This window comes from Mya arenaria, chromosome 5 (genome assembly GCF_026914265.1).
Source record: "Mya arenaria isolate MELC-2E11 chromosome 5, ASM2691426v1".
Taxonomy (NCBI): domain Eukaryota; kingdom Metazoa; phylum Mollusca; class Bivalvia; order Myida; family Myidae; genus Mya; species Mya arenaria.
In genome coordinates, this window is record NC_069126.1 from 79,974,141 (window position 1) to 79,995,482 (window position 21,342).

Below are 21,342 nucleotides of genomic sequence, written 5' to 3' on the forward strand. Positions count from 1 at the left end.
GCGGCCATTTTGTTGTTGTTGTTGTTGGTAATCAATCGTGACCCTTGCTGTTAGTATGTAGATGGTCACCCAAGCTTTCTGTAGAGTTTCATTGAATTTGAATTTGAACATGTAGTTTCAGAGGAGATGTTTATTAAAGCAAAACAGGAAGTCGGCCATTTAGCTGTTGTCTTTGTTGTTGATCAACGTGAACCCTTGTTTTTTTGTAGAGGGTCATACAAGGAAGCTTTCTATAAAGGTTAATTGAATTTGGAGTGGTAGTTGGAAAGGAGATGCTATTTTTAAAGCAGAACAGGAAGTTTGCCATTTTGTTGTTGTTGCTGTTGTTGTTGAACAATCGTGACCTATTGTTGATTTTTTGAAAAAGGTCACCAAAGGAAGCTTCCAATAAAGTTCCCTTGAATTTGGACTGGTAGTTTCAGAGGAGATGTGTATTTTAAAAGCAACACAGGAAGTCAGCCGTTTTGTTGTTGTTGTTGTTGCTGTTGTTGTTGCTAGTGTTAAGTTTAATTGAATCTGGAGTGGTAGTTTCAGATGAGACGATTTTTAAAGCAAAACAGGAAGACAGGTATGTTGTTGTTGTTGTTGTTGTTGTTGATGTTGTTGTTAATCACTCGTGACCCCTTGTTGTATTTTTTGTAGAGGGTCGACCAAGAAAGCTTTCTGTGAAATTTCATTGAATTTGGCCAGTAATTGTTGACGGACGGAATGAGGGACAGACAGGCGGACTGACTCTGGTGATCTAAAAAGTGATAGCACGAGTCCTAACCAGTTAACCCGTTATTATATTACTTACTTAAAGATGCACTCTTATTCCCAAATAAGGTGTACCCTAATTATAACATTTATCTTAAATACCAAAAGGATGAATAAATGTCAAAAACAAATGTTCTTGTTAAAGATACCGGGTTTAATTTGAAAGAAATATGCATTAAACAACATATTTCTTCCTTATGAGAAAAAAGTATATCACAGTAAGTATTTCGGCATTCGCCAATTATTCAATATTGTTGCATTTAATGCTTCACTCTCTTATATAAAAATTAATGTTTTATGGTTGAAACCGTTACTAACTAAGAACAATGCATAAAACATCAACTTTTGAACTTAGATATAAGAATCTGCGAACTATTTTTTGTCAGCAGTCTTATATAACTGGTTTTCACGGATTTTCGCAAAAAATGGCTCGTTCCCAAACAAAAAATTAAAAAAAAGTTGTCAAAACGTTCAATCTGTGAGAGTGCAGCATTAAATACACGGTTACAATATTGTTTTCCATCAAAGCATTATTCAATAGGTAATTAAAGGTTTATAAGTCAAATTGTATGTATGTTATACATATATGTATGTTGATTTGAATAAGAGTATCACTTTCAAGTTGAATTCGTAAACCCTAACTGAATGTATTTATAGAAAACTGGTAACATAAAGTAGTTAAACAATTATAACGTGACTACAATATCACATATTTAATTTATACATGATACGTAAACTAGAGCAGATCTCAATTTTATTGTAAAACTAGCGGATTTTATTTTTCTTTAAGCGTTAGAACACGTTTAACAATAAAACATAAAGTTTCAAACGAAATATTAAAAAAAAACGCGAACTGATCTTTTAGCAGCCTTGAATATCACAGGTTTACAGGCATTAATGCATATGGCTCAAGACAAAACAGTTCTTAAAACAGTCAGTCTGTGAGAGTGTAGCTTAAGTAAATTTCGCAAAATTATTAATCATAATCTGTTTATCTGTTAGTTTTATACACATGAAAAGGCCACATGTGGCTGTTTAAAGCACTTTTAAGTCTGTACTTAGTCTAATTGAATATATCTTACCGAAAGGTTTCTCGAATTTTAACTAGATAGCAAGATACGTTTTTCGAAAATTAAGTAGTTAACATGAAATAATTCTCAGCGTGCAAAGGTAACTTACGGCAGTTATATGCCACTATACGCTTCCGATGGATGCATGGCATTAATAATTGTACATTTATAAGAAAAATAATGCATACGATTTTAACCTATTACTAATAACTTAAAATGTTTTGCTTTTTAATAATATGCATGTTTATACCAGACATGTAATTATTATAAAGAAATGATCTAATAATTTTGCTTGTGCCATATGTTGATTTAAATTTTCCGACTTATTAGTGTTGATCATTTGCAATGCAACTTATATCGAATGTTAAGTAAACTATTAAATGTATTATTTAAAACTTTTTAATCATTTCCCCTCATATTGTCATTCTCTGAATACCAGTTTATAAGCTCCTTTAGAAAACAACAAAGTCAATACTTAACTTATGGTATTATTTTGAAAGTCTCAGTGATGCACTTTGGAAACCAATTTACATATACAGCATGAACTAGCAACATGAACAAAGTATGTCTTGGAAATAACATGCCTGACAAAAATGGAGCTTACAGACGTGGTCAACTGGCCGAGGAAAATCTAAGAAAAAACCTTCCTTCTGGGGAAAACTCAGTTTGGAATCCAGATTACAGGATTTGTCTCGTACCATTAGATGTCGGGCCCATCACCCATAGGCTCCTTAACAAAGATGTATCAAAAACATGCCATTGTTATGATTCAAGTATACGTACTTTATTAAGTTATACAAATGTATATTACATGTTCTTTGAAGACAAATGAAAAATATATTTATCATTCATATGATGAAATTGCATAGTAACAGAAAACTTTCACAATAAATATGTTCTTGTAAAATTTAAAAATCAATTGAAACGATGTGAACGGATCGGTTGTCCAAAGTTAAATGCTTTTACAGTCATATACGCACGAATTCCTCGTGCTTATCAATCGCCACCTTGCAATATTTCATTAGAAACAAGGGAAAATGATTTCCTTCTAATTCGTTTTACTCAAACGTAGGAAACGTATGTATGACTTAGGTTTGTTATTTAATTGTTGAACTGTTCAAATGCTGTATCGATTGCCTTAGGATTTATGTTCTGAAACTCTCTTAAAGTAATTAGTAATCTGAGTTCAGGTATGTCACTGACAGACTTTTATTTCTTATAAAATAAATTGAATTCATATAACTTGCACACGTTTCGCCCATCGTAAACATATCTGTATCTTATTCTCTTTCTTTCTCCGACCTTTGTTTTCTATGTGCAAATTTATGAAAAGACCCTATCACGAATAAGTCTTTTTCAGATGTTTCTCGCACTGAAAGGAAGGATATGATCCAGAATTCTGTCTGAGTCAAACAGGCGCATGATGCAGCTTGTAAAACACCTGCAGTCGTCGGTACATGTATCTTAACCCGGTTCTTTCTTGATTTCGTATTTGTCGTTACTGGTTGACTCCAATAGAAAAAAACTTCCATCCATGAATCCAGGCGAACGAGCTCACTATCTTCATCCGTCCCCTCTCCAGCATCCCAACCAGTGTCCTATCTCTGTATGTCAACTCTTTCGTTTAGCTCGGGCGCAGATGTGGACGCAAAACTATCAATACCATAGGTTCCCGGGATTGAGTCTAATTCCTCGTTTTGAAATCAAATATAATTTAATAATAGGATATCTATATTGATCATGCATATCACAAATTTAAATCATACACGATTATACGATAACTACAAGCTAATAAGCCGGATTTTTTATTTGACGACGCAATTTTGCAAACCTAGGATTTGAGCTAGTGACCTAGTATTTTTATCCAAAAAGACCCATATTTATACATATCGCAGATATCATACAAATAATCTGATCAACAGAAACTATTCCATTTGTGTGAGCAAAAATGAACATTTTATAAATACAGCAGCTTTTCCAATAAGATCTGTTTAGTTTGTGACCCTAGATGACACACTTTATCATTTAAGATTTCATGTACACAATTATTTTTAAGTTAATCAAATTTTTTTTTTTTTGAAAAATAAGGTAGATATGAAATTCATGATTGGAATGTGTAATTATAAAATAGCAATTGAATTTAGTTGTTGACTGATATTGATATGCTTGGTAAGTATAGAATTCTTTTTATAATATCAGGAAAATATTTCCTAAGATTTGACCTAGTGACCTGGTTTTTGATCTGAGGTTACCCATATTCACAAATGTTTAAGACAACACGTAGACAAATATTCTAAGGGAAGTCTTTCTCCTAAGATTTGACCATGTGACCTAGATTTTGACCGGGGATTTCCCATGTTAAAGAAAGTTCAAGATATTATGCAGACAAATATTCTGACCATTAGTTTCATTAAGTTTTAAAAAAAATGCTGAATCTATAACCTTGAAATATTTTTCCTAAGATTTGAACTGGTGATGAAGATTTTGACCCGGGTTGTCCCATATTATAAATATGCAAGATATAATGCAGACAAGCACTCCGACCATGTTTCATCAAGATTTATGAAAATTGTTGAATTTATTACCGTAAAATATTTCTTCCAAAGATTTGACCTAGTGACCTAGTTTTTGACCCGAGATGACCCATATTCATATATATTCTAGCCGACAAATAGTCTGGCCAAGTTTAATGACCATTGGATAAAACACTTAATTTTGTTTTATAAAATGAAAACTTTAACGCAGACTTGTTAACGCAAGCCCCACCAGCCCGCTCTCCCGCCCGCTCGGTTTTCGCCATTTAACCCGTTATTTTTCGATAAAAAAATGCGGCTAAAAACCTTTCTGAAACTAAATCCCAGATAATCGATAATACACTTTCATTCACTCCTCACTGACAATATGTCACTTATAAGCACCGTCGAGCACCCTACTTTCAGAGCAATTGTAAGTGAACTAGATGAAAGCTATAAGATTCCGGGCAGGAATAGTATTTGTTCGATGATACGAGAAAAGTACCAAGATTCTTAAAATCAAATTTGGTGTTGTTGAATATTGTCATAGTGTGGTTTTGACACATGATTTATGGATCTCTATATAAACGGAGAGTTTCGACACTGTAACAGCACACTTTATCGATTCAGAGTTGGTGCTTGAGTCAACCGTGCAACGAATATCCAAATTCTCTGGAGAATATACTGGTAGGTTTAGCATTATATAGAAATAAGTGAATAATCGTTATATATTTGAAATACTTTGGATTAACACAGGATGAATAAATACATATGGAAAACAAAAATAATGCAAATTAAAATATTTGCGCTGTACATTAAATCAATTATTACATAAATCAAATACAAATTAGTAAACAATTATAAATGATTAATAGAATTTCGTCATTTTATGCTAATTTTTAGCTTTTTTTACAGCTTATGTAATACGTTTGAGTTCACTTATCCATGTACTAGGCTACATGAACAATACTTGACATGGCATAGAGACCCGACCTTTTAATATGCTGTTTTAAATACACCCTCAATTAATAATATGCTGCTACTGCTAGACTAGTATGTTATCTTGTTAATTACTGATTAAAACCACCTTAATATTAATTGTCATGTGAGGATATCAGAGCACATCTTGCAGCAACACTCCGGTACTGGAAAGTGGCAGATCCAACTATTGTGACAGACAACGCGGCAAATGAAAAAAGGCCATAAGTCTTCTCGGAAATCCAAGAGTTGGCAGCTATGGGCGTTGGTTGAATTTAGTAGAGAGGCATGGTCCTTGAAAACCCCGAAGCAAAATAAAGGTCTCATGTTACATTCTTTAAGACCAGCACAAATGCAACAGAGCTCATGCTGAACAAACATTCCACAATACCACTTTTTTAATGCAAGATGTTTGTACTAGATAGAACTCAACCTTAGACATGTTAATGTTAATAGACAAGTTATTCCCCACACTGACTTATGTTGCATCTGAATAATCATTACGAAAAAGGGGAACAGAACTTGTGAATAATCTGTTCACATCTCAGAAAAAACATGAAGTAAAGGCATTGATTAATGTGTTGAGACCCTTGAAAAATGCAACAGAAACATTGTCTGCTGACAAAACTTCAACAAATGATCTAAGTCTGCCTTGCTAGAAAATACTTATGAGATTATTGACACGGACAGTGATACAAGAAAGAAGAATAGTGAAATGCTGATGGCAGTTAAGTACGACCTAAGAGCACAGTAAATGGCCAGAACTTAAGATGATGAATATTCATTTATTGCTAGTAAACTTACTCCAAGTACTCGTGCTATGATGTCTGCATCCGAAACACAGAGAAAAAAAAGCAAATGAGACGAGAGGCTTTTTTCAAAACTTAAAGGTTGCCAAGTGAAATCAAACAAGTGAGGAATGAAAATTAAAATGTCGCTTTGTCATCTTTGCCATCAATGGATTTCGATAACATGGTTACAGTGGGAGAAGATAAACCTTTATCACCTAAAATGACCAAACTGACAGAGACCTTAAAGGCCAGTCCTCAAACAAAGAAGAAAAACAGAATTATTGGCTTGATGACGTTATATTTTAGGCGAGAAAAAAATAACTAGTTCCATTGAAAAAGTGGAACTTCAAAATTAATTTTAAGAGCCTTCTGTGCCTATGTTCATGATGTCAACATTAAAGTGACACTCTTACAAAAATCAATACATACACATGTATAACAAACATAATTTTGAGTGATAAACCTTTAACTACTTACTAAATAATGCATTTATGGAAAATATTAGTTACCGATAACAAGATTGTAACCGTATATTTAATAGCTGGAAACGCAAACATATTAAAAAATTGGTGAATGCTTAAAGTTTTACTGTGATCTACTATAGTCACATTAGGTAGAAATACCTTGTTTTTTGCTCATTTCTTTCAAATTAAACTCGGTATCCTTCATAAGAACCATTGTTTCTCGACATTTATTCATCCATTTTGAAATATTGAAACAATATTATTAAACGTGGTAAATCTTTTTTGGGAGTAAGAGTGCATCTTTAACATTATGGAAGAAAACCCCCCTTCAAATACCCTAAACTATCCCTAGCTGAAAGGAAGTTTTAGGTAAATCCTGCCTACAGTGTAATTTCCAAATGGGTTTTCAGCCTAGCTGAAAGAATAATTTCGAAAGAGAGAGAAAGACTTAGGCATGACTTACTTGATATAATTTTATTTCTCAATAAGAATAAGAATTCTAATGTTGATAATTACGCTTTTTAAACTGAATTAATTACGTCAGTGAATTGTGACCTCTATAAATAAGTTAAAATTCAATTATGGTACTCATGAATGATTTCAGAAGTTCAATAGGATAAATTATATGGTATTAAGTTAGAGCTGTATAAAGTTATATTTTCCTTTCATGGATAAAAACCTGATTCATCGTTATTTAGTCAGAGTTTTTCTCCGATCAATCGACTAAAAATTCAAAGACCTTCTGATCTATTTCCCCTTTGCAGTATTTTTTTTAAAAAAACAGGTATTAAACAATGCATCTAAAAATAGATTTTCAGCGTCGCTTATTGAACTGAGCTTAAATAAAACATTGTTAAATAAGAAATTTGGACGCACTGATGCAGAAGCCTGAAATTATTTTTTCACGGAGATTTATTCATATTTTTTTTATTAATTTACGTCCACTTAAATTTCGAACCAGTTACACAAAATAAAGAACTTACATCGAACAGGTCCATTTCATATGTTCAATGTACAGTCCTCATATTTTAAACAATAAAACAATTCACATTCAGGTCGACGGAATGTCAATACAGGTGCAAGTACTTTTTCGTACTTTCTGACCGTGTCAAAAATGTCCGAAGGCCCAAAGGCGCAAGACGCGGCCAATTTCAAGTGCTCAATCGTCTATATGATTACGGTCATAACCAGACGTAAACAAACAATTTCGCAATTTAAAGATGTTTCCGTTGATGATCTCAATAATTTGCTGGATAATAGAGACTCATAGAGCACGAAAAATGTGATTAAATAAATAAATAAATAATATATATGAAGTATAACTAGGTAATAAAACATTTGTTGCATGGGCATTTGTACAAACGTCAACACTTTTGTCCTTGGTGTCGGGGATGACATTGTGATTTGTTACCCACGGCCTATTGACTTTGGGACCACAATCCAGAAGTCACCCCTCTTCGTTTCCGGAAAACAGTTTTGACTGTTACACAAATGCCAATGCATATCAGAAAACGTGGCTCCAACTGGTCTGAGGCTGAAACTACAAGTACAAGATGGAGATAATGATCATCTTCAAGCAGCTGTTGACAGAGTGCTAAACAAGATGTCTTTGGAAATTACACGGCTCGTCGCAGAAGATCATCACAGACAACTTCATAACCTCAAAGGTAAAATGCTTGAACTTGAAACACAGTTTAAACAGCTGATAAACAATGAACGTGAAGCAAATAACATTTCACAAGAAATTTATGAAAATGTTGACACCAAGAAAAATGCAATTGTTGCGAAACAAGAAAAGAAGCTCAAACAACTTGTTAAAGCACGCGACTGTATTGCAAAACAACCTTCTCCAGAGACATCTCCGCCAGAACAATGTGAAAATAGAAGGGAAAATGCTCAAACTAAAAAAGGAAATGGTTCAACCTTTAGAACATTGCACCAGAAAAAAATACTTATAAATAAAGATAAGCATTCAAAAAACGCGCAGTCCCCGGGCACCAACAAGACCAGCTATAGCGAAGCCGTAAAGATGGGGAAACAACAACAGCAGCAGCAGAAGCAGCATTCAAAAAACGCGCCGTCCCCGGGCACCAACAAGACCAGTTACAGCGAAGCCGTAAATATGGGGAAACAACAACAGCAGCAGCAGCATCATCAACACCAACACCAGCAACAATGCAAAGGCAACAGAAAGATCACCGACACCAGCAGCAAAAGAATCAACAACAACAACAACAACAAACCAACCATCAACAGCAACAAAAAACACAAAACAAAAATGGCAACATCCCAAAACAACACTGGAGAACGGTTACCAAAAAGAACAAGAATCATCGAGAAAAGGAAACCCTGTTATCAACAATAGAGAGACTAATCCAGTGCCTACGAAATCAACAAGAAACCGGAGATTCGTCAGACTCTCAAGCAGGAGGAAATGGAAAAAACACAAGAAAATAAATAAAAAAATTGAAAGGGGTAAGAAAACTGTTCTAAACCTATCAAATAAGATTTTAAATAACAACCACTACCGCTTACTTGGAAAAGGTTTGAAATACTGTGTAACTCCGAAACCCCATAGTCAAATTCAATTTAAACAAGACATATTTGAATTTACGAGGAGGCTCAGGCTTAAAGAATTTTTCGGAAATCGAGAGGATAGTGAGTTCTCACCAGAACATGAGAATACTACTGAAAAATTGGAAAATAAGAAACAAAATAATTCTACATTCATTCCTCATTCAGGTCGAGATACTACCTGGGATTTTTATATTGATGCAATTACAAATGAACTTTTGCTGCAAACCAAAAAATATAAATATCAGTCAAATATATCACCTGAAGAAATTTCGGCATTAAATGATCTCCGAAAAGATAAAAATATCATATTAAAAAAAGCAGACAAGAGTGCCACTATTGTCATTATGAATCGGACAGATTATATAAATGAAGTAGACAGACAACTTGAAAATGATATACATTATTGTAAACTTTCAAACAACCCACAAGAACAGTTCTCCAAGGAAATTATACATGAAGTGTCAAAAATCAATAACATCAGTGAAAAAATTAAAAGCAAATTACTCCCGTGTACTAACAATAGAGTGCCTGCTTTCTACATCCTGCCGAAGATTCACAAAGATGTCAACAATGCTTTACCGCTGGGATACCCGGGCCGACCTATAGTATCGGGATGCCAATCATTAACAGAAAATATATCTTCATATATTGACAGCGTCTTAAAATCTTACATGGAAAATTTGCCATCTTTTGTAAAGGACACTACAGACTTCATCAAGAAATTACGATCTTTATCCGATTTAAAAAAGATGCATTTTTAGTGACACTTGACGTCAGCTCTCTTTATACTAACATTCCACATGATGATGGTATAGCAGCATGCAGATCCTTCCTTGAACAAGACAACTCTAACTCTCTTGGATATATTGAGGACATCTCAAACTTAATCAAACATGTATTAACAAAGAACAATGTTCAATTCAACGATGCAAACTACCTACAGATTTTAGGAACAGCTATGGGCACGAAAATGGCACCGTGCTTTGCATCTTTGTTTATGGGAAAGTTTGAACAATATTTTCTTGAAAACTGTTCCAAAAAACCGTTACTATGGTTGCGTTTTCTTGATGACATTTTCTTCATATGGGAACATTCTGAAGATGAATTAACGGCTTTTCTTCACGATATCAACAAAGTCCACCAAAATATTAAATTTACAAATAATGTCTCTAAAAGATGTGTTTCATTCTTGGATGTCCATATCGAAAAAGACTTAAAGGGTGGTTTGGAAACAAGCGTTTTTCAAAAATCAACGAATTGCCACCAATACATAGAATACTCTTCGTGTCATCCAAAAAAGTGCAAGGTCGGCATCCCCTACATCCAGGCTAAACGCTATAGAAGAATAACATCAAGTGATGACCGTTTCCAGGAGGAATGTGATAAACTAAAAACCTATTTTGAAGAACGAAACTATCCAATTTCTGTTATAGATGAAGCTGTTTCGAAAACATTTTCCATCAGTGCAGAAGACGCCTTGCAGCCAAATGTTAAATCATCGGAAAAAGACAATATTCCTTTTGTGTGTACTTTTAATTCATCATTACCAAACATTGGTAAAATTATAAACCAATATTGGGGACTACTCATATATTCAAAAAGTAAAACTGTCCAAGATCTCATTAACTACAAACCAATTGTTGCATATAAGCGGCCTAAAAATATTCAAGATATACTTGTGAATTCTAAACTTACAAATGTTGTCACTAACGGGTTCGTTACTAAATGTAATAGATCCAGATGTTCACATTGTTGTACTATTTTTGAAAATGACAAATTTTCAAGTACATATTTTTGCAAAGAATTTAAGATAAATCATGAATTGTCCTGTTCTTCTACAGGTGTTATATATGTTATCAATTGCAAAAAAATGTAAAAAGCAATATGTTGGTCAGACACAACAAAAATGTAGTCAGAGAATGAACAGTCATAAGTTTGATATAAAGCATTTTCCAGATTCATATACAAATGTGTCTGAACATTTTAATGCTTCTGACCACATTATCAATGATTTTTCTTTTATGCCAATTGATATAATTGAGAACAATTGGAAACGATTATTAAAGGAGAGTAAATGGATGCACATTCTTGGCACAGTCATTCCTAATGGTATGAATTCAAAAAATATTATTTTAATTCTTCTTGCAGAATTAAAAAAAATCCCAAAATTAATCTGGTTTATAACTGTTTTTAACCTATTTAATGTTGCATAGTTTATACTGGTTTATTGATGTTTGTTTATGCATTTATATTGCATTTTACCAGTATAATTGTATCTCTATAGATCCTATAAGACATTATTTTGCGCAAAAACGTATGCTATATTTTGACGTTATCAACGTTGACGTCATTTAATGTTGACGCCATTTCCTGTTCATAATATACATACAACCTGATGAAGGCCGAATGGCCGAAACGTTGTTTCATAAATAAATAATTTCTGTTGAAGTTGGACTTCTTTAATTATCACCATATCAAGTGTTTTAACAAATCTTACATTTGTTTTCTCAAACATAAGTTAAAGAATAAGCTCACATATAGAAATATTATACTAAGGTAACCTGTGCATTTAGTCATAGCAAATACTGTCAATGTTCATGTTGTATATATATATATATATATATATATATTTTCTAATTTGCTGTATTTTTGTTTGTTTCTATGACATACCAGTTTGTTCGATGACGTTTAATCTTGCTGTATATCTGTCTATTATTGGTGTAATGATGCTGCATCTGTATGTTCCAGCATCACTATCCTCAATTGATGAAATAATTAGGTTCTTTGTGTCACTAGATCGAGCCCATCTAGAGTCAGTTGTACTTGGGTTAAAAATTGAAGTTCCTTCAGCTACATAAATTGTATTAGTGCCATCATCCCACATTGGGTTGACAAAAGTGCCAGCAATGTCACAAACTATTGTTGCAGTATCACCCCTTGCAACTTCAACACTTCTAATGTCAGTGATCAAAGGGCTAACTGAAATAAAAATAACAGCGTATTTAACCAACAGTGATTTGAAGCATTTAAGTGAGATTCAACCTTTTCGTTTTGGATAACATTATAACAACAATTTGGGAGAGTGCAGCTATAAAAAAACGAGTACGGTCCTTATCACATTTCAAAAGAAAGTGCACTCGGTATTGAAATAGTTGCAACATAATTTCCTCACGATTTCTTTAATTTCACCCTATGTTTTTCAAGAGATGCCCCAGCTAAGAAAACTTGATATTGAGTGTGTTGTACTCAACTCAACTTAACGCAATACTCTTATATAAAATCACAGTCTTCATTTGAGTAAAAGCATGTGAAAACGCAATATACACATGTTAACACAGGTAAGAAGAGGTGGGTTAATGGCGGCTTCAAAACAGGTTTGGAGTTTATCATTATACAAAACAAATTTAATTAGTAAGGGGAATGTGTTTAGTTTAAATAGTATTATTTTTATGACAAAACAAATTCATTTATTAGAATAAGGATACAATATAATCGATACAGTAATGAGATAACAAATGGAAAACTATTAAATACATGATCAGATTCGTTTAAAGTGATTATCTAAGATTTTAACAAAAATTGCTGTTTTCCTTAAGGTATCCGGCTTCTGACAATTTAAAACTTCACTAAAATATAAGACATTAGGTCTTCAGTAAAAACGACTATGTATATATTTGTTCTGGTAGAATTAAAAATTGACATGTAAGTAAATAGTGCAGTTCGTCACCGATATCGTTTAGATTACAATTCGTACACTTTCTATTGACATGTGGTACAGCATTCTGTCTCTATCTACCGACTTCGACCGTGAATTTATGATTGCTAGTGCGGAAATGCAAGAATGTAAAACGTAGATATTTGGGTAAGATATTAAGGTACTCCTCAAATTTGATATCGGACTTAAAAAGAGAATACATTTTACCATTAGACAAAATATTAAATTGTTAAATTGTTTCAATGCTATGATTTCTTTCTTAGTAACTAGATTCCAGCTTTGATGATTGGCTTGAGAAAACCTAGTGCACATAGATGTTTAAAAATATTCTTAATCCCAACATTCGATATAGTTTCCACGGGATTCCAGGCTAATAGCGAAACACATTCACAATGTCCAGAAGTTTTCCACACTGTTTTCCAGAAAAAGCTCTGGACATTTTTTTTGAAATCTGCGGAATAAATGGAAATTCCACGGTAAACTGTGTTTTTCAATATCAGTTCCTCTATGTACAACACATCCCTCTTGGATATAAACAGATGGGCTGTTATCTTAAACAATAAAACAATTCACAGTCAGGTCGACGGAATGTCAATACAGGTGCAAGTACTTTTTCGTACTTTCTGACCGTGTCAAAAAATGTCCGAAGGCCCAAAGTCGCAAGACGCGGCCCATTTCAAGCGCTCAATCGTCTATATGATTACGGTCATTACCAGACGTAAACAAACAAGTTCGCAATTTAAAGATGTTGCCGTTGATGATCTCAATAATTTGCTGGATAATAGAGACTCATAGAGTACGAAAAATGTGATTAAATAAATAAATAATATATATGAAGTATAGTAAGGTAATAAAACAGTTGTTGCATGGGCATTTGTATAAACGTCAACACTTTTGTCCTTGGTGTCGGGGATGACATTCTGATTTGTAACCCGCTGCCTATTGGCTTTGAGACCACAGTCCAAAAGTCCCCCTCTTCGTTTCGGGAAATTCAAATGCCAATGCAGCAAGTCGGTACTGTGTGTGTGGCATTTTCACCTATATGTGAACATAAACATGACACTGGCCTACAAATTTTAGCTTTTGATCAGAAACTGCCTTTGACCTTTTGGCTATGAACTTTTAGACTACTACGTCAAAAACTGTGCAAAAAGTTTGCTTCGCAAACCTTTTGCAGTAGACCAACTGATCGACTGACAAACCAACCACTAGACCATCTGCATGGTGACTTCAATATTCCCTTCTTAAACTGGGTTTGCTGGTGTATAACGAATGAACTCTCATTGTGTTGAAATTAATATTGCAAAATAATAAAAATAAAGTCAATTTTGATGAGGTAAATACCATCTAGTCTGCTGCCGGAGCGTATTTGTACAATTTATAATGAAGAGAGTCATATAAAGAGATGCAGTTACAATAATTATTGATGATCATGAAATATAAGTGCTCCAAGTGTTTTAACAAATCTTACATATTTTTTTTTTCTCAAACATAAAATAAAGAATAAGCTCACATATAGAAATAATATGTACTTAAGGTAACCTGTGCATTTAGTCATAGCAAATACTTTCAATGTACATGTTGTATATATTTAAGAAATATAACACACCACTGAGGGTCAAACGACATTATAAGGACCGGCCAGTCAGCCACCGAAAGTGTATTGCGCCGAGGTCCATTCACCTTCGGGGGCTGACTGACCGGTCCTTATAATGCCATATGGCCCGAAGTGGTGTGTTATATTCCTTTTATTATACCGAACATTTTCCGTTACCATTCAATATTTTTAAAGCGATTTAAATGAGTTTTATTGAATAAAGGTAATATCGTTACTTGCGACAAGTTTTCGCCGTTGTGAAAATGGCAAGCCGCACTTACCAATTGCATGACGTCAGCGGTCCATATTACATTTTTGGCGAGGTCCGGACCGGCCAAAATATAATATGGACCGCTGACGTCATTAAATTGGATTTTCATCAAAAAACAGTAATATACGGACCGATCGAGTTTATATATACAAAGAAGGGACACATTTATGTGAGGTATAATATATATTCTAATTTGCTGTATTTGTGTTTGTTTTTATGACATACCAGAGTGTTCGATGACTTTTAGTCTTGCTGTATAGCTGTCTATTGTTGGTGTAGTGATGCTGCATCTGTATGTTCCAGCATCACTATCCTCAATTGATGAAATGATTAGGTTCTTTGTGTCACTAGATCGAGCCCATCTAGAGTCAGTTGTACTTGGGTTAAAAATTGAAGTTCCTTCAGCTACATAAATTGTATTAGTGCCATCATCCCAACGTGGGTAGGCAAAAGTGCCAGCAATGTCACAAACTATTGTTGCAGTATCACCCCTTGCAACTTCAACACTTCTAATGTCAGTGATCAAAGGGCTAACTGAAATAAAAATAACAGCGTATTTAACCAACAGTGATTTGAAGCATTTAAGTGAGATTCAACCTTTTTGTTTGGATAACATTATAACAACAATTTGGGAGAGTGCAGCTATAAAATAACGAGTACGGCCCTAATCATATTTCAAAACAAAGTGTCTTAAACAATAAAACAATTCACAGTCAGGTCGACGGAATGTCAATACAGGTGCAAGTACTTTTTCGTACTTTCTGACCGTGTCAAAAAATGTCCGAAGGCCCAAAGTCGCAAGACGCGGCCCATTTCAAGCGCTCAATCGTCTATATGATTACGGTCGTTACCAGACGTAAACAAACAAGTTCGCAATTTAAATATGTTGCCGTTGATGATCTCAATAATTTGCTGGATAATAGAGACTCATAGAGTACGAAAAATGTGATTAAATAAATAAATAATATATATGAAGTATAGTAAGGTAATAAAACAGTTGTTGCATGGGCATTTGTATAAACGTCAACACTTTTGTCCTTGGTGTCGGGGATGACATTCTGATTTGTAACCCGCTGCCTATTGGCTTTGGGACCACAGTCCAAAAGTCCCCCTCTTCGTTTCGGGAAATTCAAATGCCAATGCAGCAAGTCGGTACTGTGTGTGTGGCATTTGCACATATATGTGAACATGAACATGACACTGGTCTACAAATTTTAGCTTGTGATCTGAAACTGCCTTTGACCTTTTGGCTATGAACTTTTAGACTACTACGTCAAAAACTGTGAAAAAAGTTTGCTCCGCAAACCTTTTACAGTAGACCAATTGATCGACTGACAAACCAACCACTAGACCATCTGCATGGTGACTTCAATATTCCCTTCTTAAACTGGGTTTGCTGGTGTATAACGAATGAACTCTCATTGTGTTGAAATTAATATTGCAAAATAATAAAAATAAAGTCAATTTTGATGAGGTAAATACCATCTAGTCTGCTGCCGGAGCGTATTTGTACAATTTATAGTGAAGAGAGTCATATAAAGAGATGCAGTTACAATAATTACTGATGATCATGAAATATAAGTGCTCCAAGTGTTTTAACAAATCTTACATATTTTTTTTTTCTCAAACATAAAATAAAGAATAAGCTCACATATAGATATAATATGTACTTAAGGTAACCTGTGCATTTAGTCATAGCAAATACTTTCAATGTACATGTTGTATATATTTAAGAAATATAACACACCACTGAGGGTCAAACGACATTATAAGGACCGGCCAGTCAGCCACCGAAAGTGTATTGCGCCGAGGTCCATTCACCTTCGGGGGCTGACTGACCGGTCCTTATAATGCCATATGGCCCGAAGTGGTGTGTTATATTCCTTTTATTATACCGAACATTTTCCGTTACCATTCAATATTTTTAAAGCGATTTAAATGAGTTTTATTGAATAAAGGTAATATCGTTACTTGCGACAAGTTTTCGCCGTTGTGAAAATGGCAAGCCGCACTTACCAATTGCATGACGTCAGCGGTCCATATTACATTTTTGGCGAGGTCCGGACCGGCCAAAATATAATATGGACCGCTGACGTCATTAAATTGGATTTTCATCAAAAAACAGTAATATACGGACCGATCGAGTTTATATATACAAAGAAGGGACACATTTATGTGAGGTATAATATATATTCTAATTTGCTGTATTTGTGTTTGTTTTTATGACATACCAGAGTGTTCGATGACTTTTAGTCTTGCTGTATAGCTGTCTATTGTTGGTGTAGTGATGCTGCATCTGTATGTTCCAGCATCACTATCCTCAATTGATGAAATGATTAGGTTCTTTGTGTCACTAGATCGAGCCCATCTAGAGTCAGTTGTACTTGGGTTAAAAATTGAAGTTCCTTCAGCTACATAAATTGTATTAGTGCCATCATCCCAACGTGGGTAGGCAAAAGTGCCAGCAATGTCACAAACTATTGTTGCAGTATCACCCCTTGCAACTTCAACACTTCTAATGTCAGTGATCAAAGGGCTAACTGAAATAAAAATAACAGCGTATTTAACCAACAGTGATTTGAAGCATTTAAGTGAGATTCAACCTTTTTGTTTGGATAACATTATAACAACAATTTGGGAGAGTGCAGCTATAAAATAACGAGTACGGCCCTAATCATATTTCAAAACAAAGTGTCTTAAACAATAAAACAATTCACAGTCAGGTCGACGGAATGTCAATACAGGTGCAAGTACTTTTTCGTACTTTCTGACCGTGTCAAAAAATGTCCGAAGGCCCAAAGTCGCAAGACGCGGCCCATTTCAAGCGCTCAATCGTCTATATGATTACGGTCGTTACCAGACGTAAACAAACAAGTTCGCAATTTAAAGATGTTGCCGTTGATGATCTCAATAATTTGCTGGATAATAGAGACTCATAGAGTACGAAAAATGTGATTAAATAAATAAATAATATATATGAAGTATAGTAAGGTAATAAAACAGTTGTTGCATGGGCATTTGTATAAACGTCAACACTTTTGTCCTTGGTGTCGGGGATGACATTCTGATTTGTAACCCGCTGCCTATTGGCTTTGGGACTACAGTCCAAAAGTCCCCCTCTTCGTTTCGGGAAATTCAAATGCCAATGCAGCAAGTCGGTACTGTGTGTGTGGCATTTGCACATATATGTGAACATGAACATGACACTGGTCTACAAATTTTAGCTTGTGATCTGAAACTGCCTTTGACCTTTTGGCTATGAACTTTTAGACTACTACGTCAAAAACTGTGAAAAAAGTTTGCTCCGCAAACCTTTTACAGTAGACCAACTGATCGACTGACAAACCAATCACTAGACCATCTGCATGGTGACTTCAATATTCCCTTCTTAAACTGGGTTTGCTGGTGTATAACGAATGAACTCTCATTGTGTTGAAATTAATATTGCAAAATAATAAAAATAAAGTCAATTTTGATGAGGTAAATACCATCTAGTCTGCTGCCGGAGCGTATTTGTACAATTTATAATGAAGAGAGTCATATAAAGAGATGCAGTTACAATAATTACTGATGATCATGAAATATAAGTGCTCCAAGTGTTTTAACAAATCTTACATTTTTTTTCTCAAACATAAAATAAAGAATAAGCTCACATATAGATATAATATGTACTTAAGGTAACCTGTGCATTTAGTCATAGCAAATACTGTCAATGTACATGTTGTATATATTTAAGAAATATAACACACCACTGAGGGTCAAACGACATTATAAGGACCGGCCAGTCAGCCACCGAAAGTGTATTGCGCCGAGGTCCATTCACCTTCGGGGGCTGACTGACCGGTCCTTATAATGCCATATGGCCCGAAGTGGTGTGTTATATTCCTTTTATTATACCGAACATTTTCCGTTACCATTCAATATTTTTAAAGCGATTTAAATGAGTTTTATTGAATAAAGTAATATCGTTACTTGCGACAAGTTTTCGCCGTTGTGAAAATGGCAAGCCGCACTTACCAATTGCATGACGTCAGCGGTCCATATTACATTTTTGGCGAGGTCCGGACCGGCCAAAATATAATATGGACCGCTGACGTCATTAAATTGGATTTTCATCAAAAAACAGTAATATACGGACCGATCGAGTTTATATATACAAAGAAGGGACACATTTATGTGAGGTATAATATATATTCTAATTTGCTGTATTTGTGTTTGTTTTTATGACATACCAGAGTGTTCGATGACTTTTAGTCTTGCTGTATAGCTGTCTATTGCTGGTGTAGTGATGCTGCATCTGTATGTTCCAGCATCACTATCCTCAATTGATGAAATGATTAGGTTCTTTGTGTCACCAGATCGAGCCCATCTAGAGTCAGTTGTACTTGGGTTAAAAATTGAAGTTCCTTCAGCTACATAAATTGTATTAATGCCATCATCCCAACGTGGGTAGGCAAAAGTGCCAGCAATGTCACAAACTATTGTTGCAGTATCACCCCTTGCAACTTCAACACTTCTAATGTCAGTGATCAAAGGGCTAACTGAAATAAAAATAACAGCGTATTTAACCAACAGTGATTTGAAGCATTTAAGTGAGATTCAACCTTTTTGTTTGGATAACATTATAACAACAATTTGGGAGAGTGCAGCTATAAAATAACGAGTACGGCCCTAATCATATTTCAAAACAAAGTGTCTTAAACAATAAAACAATTCACAGTCAGGTCGACGGAATGTCAATACAGGTGCAAGTACTTTTTCGTACTTTCTGACCGTGTCAAAAAATGTCCGAAGGCCCAAAGTCGCAAGACGCGGCCCATTTCAAGCGCTCAATCGTCTATATGATTACGGTCGTTACCAGACGTAAACAAACAAGTTCGCAATTTAAATATGTTGCCGTTGATGATCTCAATAATTTGCTGGATAATAGAGACTCATAGAGTACGAAAAATGTGATTAAATAAATAAATAATATATATGAAGTATAGTAAGGTAATAAAACAGTTGTTGCATGGGCATTTGTATAAACGTCAACACTTTTGTCCTTGGTGTCGGGGATGACATTCTGATTTGTAACCCGCTGCCTATTGGCTTTGGGACCACAGTCCAAAAGTCCCCCTCTTCGTTTCGGGAAATTCAAATGCCAATGCAGCAAGTCGGTACTGTGTGTGTGGCATTTGCACATATATGTGAACATGAACATGACACTGGTCTACAAATTTTAGCTTGTGATCTGAAACTGCCTTTGACCTTTTGGCTATGAACTTTTAGACTACTACGTCAAAAACTGTGAAAAAAGTTTGCTCCGCAAACCTTTTACAGTAGACCAACTGATCGACTGACAAACCAATCACTAGACCATCTGCATGGTGACTTCAATATTCCCTTCTTAAACTGGGTTTGCTGGTGTATAACGAATGAACTCTCATTGTGTTGAAATTAATATTGCAAAATAATAAAAATAAAGTCAATTTTGATGAGGTAAATACCATCTAGTCTGCTGCCGGAGCGTATTTGTACAATTTATAATGAAGAGAGTCATATAAAGAGATGCAGTTACAATAATTACTGATGATCATGAAATATAAGTGCTCCAAGTGTTTTAACAAATCTTACATTTTTTTTCTCAAACATAAAATAAAGAATAAGCTCACATATAGATATAATATGTACTTAAGGTAACCTGTGCATTTAGTCATAGCAAATACTGTCAATGTACATGTTGTATATATTTAAGAAATATAACACACCACTGAGGGTCAAACGACATTATAAGGACCGGCCAGTCAGCCACCGAAAGTGTATTGCGCCGAGGTCCATTCACCTTCGGGGGCTGACTGACCGGTCCTTATAATGCCATATGGCCCGAAGTGGTGTGTTATATTCCTTTTATTATACCGAACATTTTCCGTTACCATTCAATATTTTTAAAGCGATTTAAATGAGTTTTATTGAATAAAGTAATATCGTTACTTGCGACAAGTTTTCGCCGTTGTGAAAATGGCAAGCCGCACTTACCAATTGCATGACGTCAGCGGTCCATATTACATTTTTGGCGAGGTCCGGACCGGCCAAAATATAATATGGACCGCTGACGTCATTAAATTGGATTTTCATCAAAAAACAGTAATATACGGACCGATCGAGTTTATATATACAAAGAAGGGACACATTTATGTGAGGTATAATATATATTCTAATTTGCTGTATTTGTGTTTGTTTTTATGACATACCAGAGTGTTCGATGACTTTTAGTCTTGCTGTATAGCTGTCTATTGTTGGTGTAGTGATGCTGCATCTGTATGTTCCAGCATCACTATCCTCAATTGATGAAATGATTAGGTTCTTTGTGTCACCAGATCGAGCCCATCTAGAGTCAGTTGTACTTGGGTTAAAAATTGAAGTTCCTTCAGCTACATAAATTGTATTAATGCCATCATCCCAACGTGGGTAGGCAAAAGTGCCAGCAATGTCACAAACTATTGTTGCAGTATCACCCCTTGCAACTTCAACACTTCTAATGTCAGTGATCAAAGGGCTAACTGAAATAAAAATAACAGCGTATTTAACCAACAGTGATTTGAAGCATTTAAATGAGATTCAACCTTTT

General features: G+C 34.7%; 1 protein-coding gene across 1 annotated transcript in view; it reads right to left on the bottom strand.

The window, feature by feature from the left end:
* Positions 1 to 21,342, bottom strand: part of LOC128235993 (titin-like) — a 38,969-nt gene that overhangs the window by 11,191 nt on the left and 6,436 nt on the right. The window contains exons 4-8 of the mRNA XM_052950775.1: positions 20,966 to 21,274; positions 18,965 to 19,273; positions 16,964 to 17,272; positions 14,958 to 15,266; positions 11,820 to 12,128 (exon numbers count right to left, since the gene is read on the bottom strand). Coding sequence (XP_052806735.1) covers positions 11,820 to 12,128; positions 14,958 to 15,266; positions 16,964 to 17,272; positions 18,965 to 19,273; positions 20,966 to 21,274 — 1,545 coding nt within the window. The remainder of the gene's footprint in view (positions 1 to 11,819; positions 12,129 to 14,957; positions 15,267 to 16,963; positions 17,273 to 18,964; positions 19,274 to 20,965; positions 21,275 to 21,342) is intronic.